General features: G+C 31.2%; 1 protein-coding gene across 1 annotated transcript; it reads right to left on the bottom strand.

Moving 5' to 3' along the window:
- Positions 1–446: 446 nt before the first annotated feature.
- On the bottom strand, positions 447–1,321 carry LOC116412797 (uncharacterized). The gene is made up of 2 exons (XM_052899587.1): positions 1,301–1,321; positions 447–1,048 (listed from the first exon to the last, which is right to left on the bottom strand). Exons 1-2 carry the CDS (start codon positions 1,319–1,321, stop codon positions 476–478), a joined length of 594 nt encoding a protein of 197 aa, XP_052755547.1. The 3' UTR covers positions 447–475.
- Positions 1,322–10,323: the final 9,002 nt, after the last annotated feature.

Raw genomic sequence — 10,323 nt, 5'->3', positions numbered from 1 at the left:
TTTTGAAAAACAATATTATTTGTTATCAAACATACATGAAAGTATTTCCAAATAAAAGATTTTAATTTTCTCCATGGAATTTAAACAGCCTTACTTTTATTGGAAATTTTGCTCAAATGACGATTTTATTGTTTCATTTGGAAATTATATATGCATCAAACCACAACTTCAAATCTAAATAGCTATACACTGTGCCTCTTTAGATCTATTTTTTATTTTTATCTACTAGATCTTTTAGAATATCTAACGAGTTTATATCATGCTTATATGAGAAGAATATCTTGCACTAACATTTTGTATAGAAATATAATAGAAATGTAATATTTTAATCATCAGTTGTATTTTTTACCTACTCCGTAAAATGAAGAACATTCTTACGTATCTTCTTTTTTATTCTATGTAATATGGAAGAAGACAGATTATGGGAAAAGTCGACATTATTAAAATTAAATTTACATTCATATATATTTTATTATTATTGATTTACAGAAGCCACAGTTGTGTCTGCAAAACCGTTAACAGCGCTATCACTTGCTGTATTAGTTAAATCAGTTTTAATATTATCTGCATTAGTACTATTATCCACCGTAACAGCAGTAGTAACATTAACATTATGTTGAACATCAGAATTACCGATGGTACTATTATGTTGATTGTCATGATTTTCGGTGTTATCATCATTGTCACCATCCGGCTTATCTCCATGCAAATTATCTCCTTGCAATTCTGCACCAATAGCTTCATCCTCTTGATGGTTCACGAATAGAGAGTTATCCGGTAGTGCCCATGCTGGCATTTTAGTTGTGGGGGCACCCAACTTCCACTGTGTTACCGCGCCAAGATATTTATATTTTCCCTTCTCTTTTTTGATATAACAAGTGCAATAGCAATCCTTATCGGAAAAAGCAACATCATAACGGAAGTCTAAACATTTTCTAATACACAAAAATGCTTTCTCGAAATTATTGCATTGTTGGGTCTGATGAAACCCGTAACGTAATGCCTCACTTGCATTGTCTAAAAAAAGTAAAGGACCAGTTAGAGTAATCTGTTGTATATTATGTTACAATAATATTAAATTTTATTACAATTACTTATTTCATATATTTTATTATTTAAACTTAATGTACAGTGTAATCATATTTACTTATATATTATATACATACATACATATTTACTTATATATTATTATATTTGACAATATATATTGCCAAATGTAAACTTAACGAATTATCATATCTATATCTACTGTAAAATATCAATGACTGCGTTGAAATGTCTGGAGAATGATATACTTAACCTTTAACATAAAGGACACCATACCTTCAGGAATGGCAATAGGTGCATGAATAAAAAATTCTATAGTATTCACTGGTGTTATTAATATCTATAACAGACAGTCAACTTACAATTTTATGTAACTGTCAACATCTGTTAATTTTTGTATATACATATATATAATACAAAACAGTGTCATTTTTAAATATACATCCAACATTAATGTTTAACTAAAGGATAGACAAAAATACAAAAATAAATATTGCTATGTGCAACATATTATATGATGTCACATTTATTAGTGACGTCACATTTTAGATGAACCTACCAATAATTTTGCGGATAACGTCGTGAATAGGTATTATTTATTTCAATTTTAGTATTTATTAGGTACTCAATACTTACTATTTGATGATATATTTATATTTTGCAATATATTCGAAGTCATTTCACCTAAAACAAAACACAACGCAATAATTACGGTCAGATAAAATATGGATTCTCTCTAGATGTATGACAGATGTTGACAGTACATAGACCTTACAGGATAGATACCCTGTAAGCGAACCCTGTAAGCGTATCATAAGGTTGGATAGTTATTATAGGCATATTTTGCCAACAAAATTTTATGTTATAATCGCCAATAATATCATCATTATCATATCAGCCTTTAAGTGTACACTGCTGAATATAAGCCTTCCCCTTGGGGCGGTTTGCCAATAGTTGTATTTACAAATGTTCAGCTACTAGGTCACTGTATATAATAAGTAACTTTATGTGTATACTAAGTGACATTCTCACCCACAGTCGTCGATACAGGAACTCCAAATGTACATATTATAAGTGATTGCATAAATAAAAACCAAAATACAAAATTCAGCATGGCCAGGCCAGGTAGGAACAAATTGGAATCTTTCTTACTTACTGATTAAAAAATATTAATGGCCCATTAAATACATTTTCATAGAACAACTATGAACATTAAAATATTTGTATTTATAAATCGTAATTAATACCTACCCATATGTACCTTTTAACAGTTTACTTTCTCTCATAAACTATTAAATTAACGTTAAATTGATTAAAAAAATTTTTAATGGTCAAACAAAGATTATGCCAATATTCCAAATATTTATATATACAGATACATGGATACGTTAATGATTGATAATGGAATAGTAACTTCGCCTGCTGCTAACGGTATATGCTGATGGGGTGAGGGATGATAGGTGAAAATGAAAAGGCAAGTAAGTTGACGCATAGATATGAATACACCTGGAATTCAGAATGATGGCTTCCAGGAGAGACCACGTGGAGGTGAACCTTATAGGGTATATTGGGGGAAAAGGGATTGTTAGTAATGGAGACTAAAAATTCCATTGCTAGCAATGCACCCAACCAGGTCGACCTCCTAGTGGTTCCCCCTGGAAACTGTCATGGTTAATTCCTGATGAATTCATCATGATGGGCTAACTGGCCTGTTTTCACTCTCATCGATCACCTTTCACTGGTGCTCCGGCAGCGTATCCCGTTAGCGCAGGCGGGGTCACTACTCCATTTTTACCGATAAAAAAATGGGTATATTGCTAACAATGGAATTGGTTGTCCGCATTCTTAACAATCCCTTCCCCCTACCTGGATTAGTATCTACCATATGAATATTAATTTATTACGTATCTACTATATAGAGACAACTTTGTCTTATAATAAATTTGTTTATAAACTTACTGACGTTAGATTCGTTTTCCACTCGCATGATACTTGGATATCGTTGTTTTGTTCTATCTACCTACTTAAGGTACAAATATACTGTAGCGAAAACATATCTTTCTTTTCAATTTGCCTAAGGGCACTTCTCTTAGACAAAGTTGTAAGCTGGACAATAAATTATGAGACATACAATAGGTATCATAGAAATCTGTGGTGATTACACTTTGATACCTAAATATAGACAACGGTCACCACTTTCCTTGATACAGGCAATCAGCATATTATATGTTATTTTCAACACTCAATCGTCTCATATTATCTATGCATAATGATTATTGGAAGCTCGATTTTTACAAAAACAAATCGCTCAAATATACATAGTTGAACTTGAGAAGTTGTTTAATCGAAGTTCTAGTTCTAACCAAAGTTTATATTAAAAACTTATTACTTGTCGATCAAGAAATAAGATAGTTTCCACTTATATTTTTCTGTGTTATGTATTCTTGTGTAATATAACTATGTAATAATATTAATATATAAATAATAACATTTAATTGTTAATTTACCAGAGGGAGACTTTGTACAAGTCGTGTGTTTGAAACAAGTGAATACGTCTGTTCCATTCGTATTTTTGCCGTGAAGTAGTTGTATTTTCTTAGCTGTGTTTCAGTTTAAAGGGTGGGTTATGGCAATCAAATTACAGGATACAGAAGCATAACACCGTAGTCCTCAGGAATGGTGCATGCCTTGCCTGCATGCATGGGTATCATGAGGAACACAGTATACTCTGTTATGTCCATGGTACTGTTCATGTCTGTAGGCAACTGTTACCATTTTTCACGAGGTGGACCATCAGCTTGTTTGCCATTCTAATAAAAAATTGTATAAATAAAAATTTTTGAGTGCAATCGTGACAATGTTTATTTATTGCATTTTATTGACTTTTTTCGTGGTAGAGTTTTGTATATGACTTGCCTCTGTACCTACCACTGACTAATTTCTAAAGTAAGCAGTATTATATCAATTAGAATTATATTAGAATAAATTTAAATATTAAAATATATTTAAATTTATTCTAATATATTAAAAGATAAGAAAGAGAAGTATTTACTAGATAAACCCAACTATTTTTTTAAATAAATATTAATGTATATGTTTTTATAAACTGTCTCTCAACAAATTTAAATTGTTCTATTTTATTTAATACAAACTAATATTTTTTTATAAATATATTTGAAACATGTTCGACTTATAAAATAAGAATTGAGATTAAAAATAATTCACTATAATAAATAATAAATGATAATAAACTTTATTTAATAAGGTTTCAGTTTCCAGTCATTGGTTTTAGACCGAGAAATATGAAATTTTAATTTTATTAAAAAAATCCTTGTGTGACTTAATAATTATTCAGAAAAAGAAACTATGTACATTGAAATCTCTTTACTGCGGTACAGAAGGTGTTCCTTGAATCATCGTTGTTGCTATTTTCGTTCCATTCGCGCTTCCATCTGTTTGATTCGAACCCAATGTAGTTGTAGTACTGATATCTATATTAGAACTTTTACAATAAGGTATCGTTGTATTTGTTATGTTGCTCACTGTGGTTTCTTCAGTTATGGTTGGAGGAGACAAAGTACCCACTGTATGATACAGTCGAGGACTGTACTGCTCTTGCTCTTGTGGTACCTCCTGCCAAGCGTGGCAACTACTGGCAAAACTCCCCCAATAGGGGGAGGCCTAAGTTAACAGTAGACAGTTAACGATCAAAATGATGATAATGAACCCTAGATAGAGTTAGAGATAATAATCTCCTGTTGCCATTGTAGTGAAAGTAGAACGTGATTTGTCCACATTTTCTCAAAAATACTAGAATACGATACAGCATGGATAGGTATATAAAATAGGTACTTTCGTCGCAATTTTAGGAAAAAAAAATCTGTTTGTATAATAATCTCTTATGAGCTATTATTATTTATTATACATTATAATCTCACCACCATTCAGTCAGCTGAAATAAGCATTATTATAATTTGCTATTAATTCTCTTTAGGCTATCCAATTCTCATCGATGTCATTCGCAGAACATCTAACAACTAATTAATAAATCAGGTATGTGATAATGACTTGGATGCACATTGGAGATGCTTTGTGGAGACAAAATTCTTAGAATCAACTTCTCTATGGCCACCCAAATGATGATTTCATTATCAGTATGATTTTGATTGATGCAACCAAAGAAATGCGAGCCAGATTCCTTTCATAACAAGAATATTTGCTTTGTTTATTACTTGGAACTAATTGATCTGCGGCGCCACGGTTTTTGAGTGCCCTCAATACTGATTAGAGAATTTATAAGAGAGAATTATGTTTAAATTGCACCACTCACATTTTATATACCTAATAAGTGCTACATAGGTAATCATACTTCATCATATTTGGATGTAATACATAAATTATCAAGTAAAACACATTCAATATAAGAACCATTTCATTGACTACATTTAGGTACATTTAATCTTGTGGCATTATTTACTTACCTGTGTATCTAAATAAGATTTATTTTAACCCAATAAATTAGAGGCAATTGAAAAATAAAAGAACTTTAATTTGTAATTTTAATAAGGTACAGGTTTGTTTTACTTGACAATATATTCTTTGCCACTGCTTCATGATCTGTAATAAACATTTTATTACGTGTTGTAGAATTATTTTTAATCATATTTATAATGGATGCGTGCCATGTCAGACCGTACCGACTGCCCATGCAGACGGGCCAGGCGACGTCCATCAGAAAAAAGTATTCATTATCATGGATGGCATCCCATACGAGAAACATTATGACGGGAACATAATTTTGTCATCGAACGTCACCATTCTTATAAATCAGAGCCGACCGCCGATTCATAATTATACCTACTTATTTACAGACTGCGGGATACAGCCCGCTTCCATTCTTCGTTTAATAATTAGTTTATTACTCAGAATGACTGATTTGTGTATATAAAAAAAGTCGTAAACTTAAGATGTTTATGTGTAAGCGGACAATAAAATAGGCATTGGTAAGGGAAGACGGCGTCCGAGAGTAAAGGTGACAGGTCCCCTGGCTTACGCCAACTACGGTACAAATTGCGATATTAAGCACAGGGCGTGATGAAAAAACACAAGCTGAATATAAATTAGGCAGGAGGAGCGCTATAATCGATATAAACGATGCTAAAGAAGATTAGAAAAATCCTGTAAGAAAACAAATTTCACTAGATCGAAAGGTGTGGAAGTATATCACAATCAATGTCGGCTACCTTTGAAGTGAAACTAAATTTAAAAAAAATAAATGCATCACAATTCCTAATAAATATAATATAAATTATAAAAATCGACGGAAAGAAAGAATAGGTTAAACATAGCGTTAAATTTGTCTTTGTACCAATAAATTTTAATTGTCATAAATAAATTTTATAAAACCACATACCAACTTTAATAATTTTTAATGCATTCTTAAATATAAAACAGAGAAAATATGAAGTAAGGTACTAAATAGAAATCGTAACTTCTATAAATATGTTAAAACAAATGTACACCCATCTATGGATAAGATACCTAACAGTATATTAGTACTTTATGTCATCTGATCTCTAACATTTATTTTAAAATTGTATTGGTAGCAATAACACAATCGTCGGGTTTATCCACTATATTCTTACGTACCAGGCGTCGAACGAAGCGATCCTAAAAATCGAGTAAAAAATGCAAAGACAAAATTGAATTTGATTCCGATACATAAATTTTACTTAGACTATTTGTCTCTCCCGGATCAAGCAGGAAAATAAGCGAATGTTAATTAAATTTGTTTGTCCAAAACAAAGTCACCAACTGCTTTTTTAATTGTTTCTTTTTTTGTCGATACCGAAATGGTAACAATTACACGATGTTATATTATTCAATATATCACTTAAGTATTTATGCATATACGCCAAACTAAACTATTAAAAATATTGCAATCACTAAGAAACTGGTGTAAAAAGTGATTTTGTAGCAACATGATTACGTATTCGTAATTTTTTTTAATACTTCAAATTTTTCTAACCCAACAGGCTTTCTCCTGTTCAAATGCCATTTTTTTATTCTTTTCTCGTTGAAAACCTTAGACTTGTACGAAAATTTAGAAAAAAATTAGCCAAAGATCCACCTGTTGTCAAGTGGTACATAGATCCTGAACACTTTTAAGCTCCATATTATGTGATCTACAATGTATGTGATCTAAAATATTTTATTTATATTGGAAAAAATATTTTTCAGATAACTAGACGTTACATATGTAATAAAATCTTATAATAGTTACAGATGGCCTCAAAGCTTCACTTGTACCATCGGAGCAAGACAATGCTTCGTAATAAATGACTTTCGAAATGACTTAGAACAACAGATATAACGTATTTTATCTTTGTTATGTTTACATAAAGATTCTTTGTGTGGGGTGTTTTACGGTTTTTTGTTCAACCGATTTGTATACAATTCAAAATAGATTATAGCCAGTTTTTCCCGTTATTAGTGGCAATAAATCATTGCGCATCCGCGACGGGGGATCCTTAAAATAAGATCTTTGAGGGAAACAATTATATCCGGTCTATCCCTTTCCAGTTGGATTCTACATATAAATAAATATTGATACTGATTGATTACTGTCTTCTCATTATAAAAATATGTTATCTATGAAGAATAAAGTTTTATAATATTTTTTATTGTTGGAAATGGAACAGTAAATCTACGCTATTATTTCCACTAGCATAGTACTAGTTAGAGATGATTGGCAAAAATGAAATCAGGTCAAGTTCTCCTCGTAACAAATCCAAAAAAAGCGCGGAAAATTTTGAATAATAAAACAACAAGGAAGTAAACCAATTCAATTAAAAAAAGTTATCAAAATTGGTGCATAGAAAATACTGTGCAGTTGAAAATATAACTGCAATAGTAATTTTTTCAAAAAATTCAAAAAGTGTAAAATTTCTTAAATAATCTCAAACAAAAATCCAATCCAGAATCCGAATTAATGTGCTTCACCACTGCAGTATAGTATGGCCGTCGTAATACTGTAAACGAAAATAACACGATTGTGTATATAACATGGCCTAATTATGAACCATTAATCAGGTTGACACGTCGACTTCACCTCTACCTCTGTACACCCACAGCAACAGCCTCCCCTTCTAGCAGAATGTACCAATCCAAGTTAATGCTCTGAATTCAAATCTTCCGTATCGCATTAATCCGGCCGAGGGTCGTGCCGTAATAAATTCCGTATTATACGCACGACACGCGTATTAAAATAAACATATAAACATGTTACACCCTCGCGACGTACACCCGCAAGCAAATGTCGTCTGAGAATATTTTATTTTTATATATTATGTATAGTAATAATATGTTAATCATATAATATATTTATTATAACAATTACAATATATCTAAATAGTCAGACTATTACAAATTTTATTGATATTTATCCATGTCTTGCGTTATTTATTAGACTGATACGAAAAATTTAAGATATTTACATCTATTCATATAACTAACTATCACCCTTTAATTACTGTTTCTAAGGATATCTTTTTTTTCAATGTCACAATGATAAAATCCCTACTATAAACTCAATAACTTACTATAAATAATAAATATTTTTGTGCATAACCAACAACTGTGTAATTGCACACAGGAGAATTTTTTTTTATTTGTTTCGCTAATTTTCTTACTTTTGCTCTTGGCGCACACTTGTAGTAATTTGCTGTTACAAACTTGAGCTACGATTTGATACAGCAGAAAGTAAGAGATAGTAGGTAAGAGTACAAAATAGAGAACTCTCTTCTCTATATAGTATTCATTTATCTGTGCCTATGCTATTGTTCTTACATTGTAGTAAAAGTACATAACAATAAATATTACGACATTATATACAGAAAAATAGTTAATGCGCATTCTGAAATGCACTGCGCCTGTACCGATTATACTCTGAGATGGCATTTTATTATAACAATAGCTTCTCCCAACGGAGGCCGGTGTCTGAGCGGGTGAGCGGCGAGCGGGCGGGCGAGCGGGCGAGCAGGCTGGGTGCAAGTGTATAATTCGCATGACACATTGTTCCAAATGCACCCAACACCCACTTGAGTGCGCTACATTGCTATATCAATTATTATCCTGCCTTCACTAAATAAAATTGCGAAATACAACATCGGTAACTTTTTTCTTCTTATACCGTTTTTATAACAAATGATAATGAGGCTAAAATTACAACTTTTTTTTTTAAATAAAGTAAATATCAAATAAAGAATAATATATATATATATAATATTATAATATTAATAATTTATAAAATGCTTTAATATGATTGAACTTTCCTTTCATTATATATAATAATATAATTTTTCCTTTATTGCATTTAACTTATATTTCCAAAAATATTTTTCTTTATCCTTTGAATAGGTAGCCATAGTGACAATATCTACTTACGTATAAAAATGAGTTACCACTGAACTAAAATAGAGAAAAATGATTTAGTCTGTTTAAATGTAGGTACATAGTAGAGCCTAGCATTAGAGATTCGTTATTAAAATGTAAACAAAGAATAATTAATTTGTCCCGCCCATTTCTCAAAGAACCGTTTAATTCCAGAGAATTCCCAAATCGCGCTTATAATTTATAATAACAGGGAGGTCCCTTAACGAAGAGACCGTTTTGTAGATAGGTATCTATCAAATTACGGCACCTTCCCCTCCACGGGGCCATTGTTGTCTAACATGGAAAATATTCATTTGAATATTTACTTAACACGGATAATATTTTAATCTTCCCCTTTGAAATTATACATTCTCCAACGGAGACAATTTCACGCTCTGCTTATCGAAAGGCCATAACCGTCTCATTTGACACAATCAATTATGTTTCTTATCCTGTTGACAAACGGTCGAATTAAGTTGAAATCTGTTTGGAGTTCTCCGCAATATCAATTTAACAAGATATTCCTTTTGTTAATATTCGCACACGCTTTATCAAATTCTCTAGCGGGGGTGACAATAAGCCGCTGTAAGTACTCTCTGCGACATATGGATAAAAGCTTTCATTTCACTCTTAGCTCTTTTGAGTGCTATATAAGTATAAATACTTACATTATAATAGGTAAGTATAATATATATACCTACTTATGTAGGTATCAAAGTAACATAAAGTTCCGTTTATTGTGAATTTTATGTTTTTCACATTTTTTAATATAAATAAATAGGTACTATCTGTTTTAATTACTAACTACTATTTTAAGTATAGTTCCTTACTTATATTTCTATG

Source organism: Galleria mellonella, unplaced genomic scaffold (assembly GCF_026898425.1).
Source record: "Galleria mellonella isolate WM207_F2 unplaced genomic scaffold, CSIRO_AGI_GalMel_v1 utg588, whole genome shotgun sequence".
Lineage (NCBI taxonomy): Eukaryota > Metazoa > Arthropoda > Insecta > Lepidoptera > Pyralidae > Galleria > Galleria mellonella.
The sequence above is the reverse complement of the archived record's forward strand: the minus strand, read 5'-3'. Positions and strand labels throughout refer to the sequence as shown.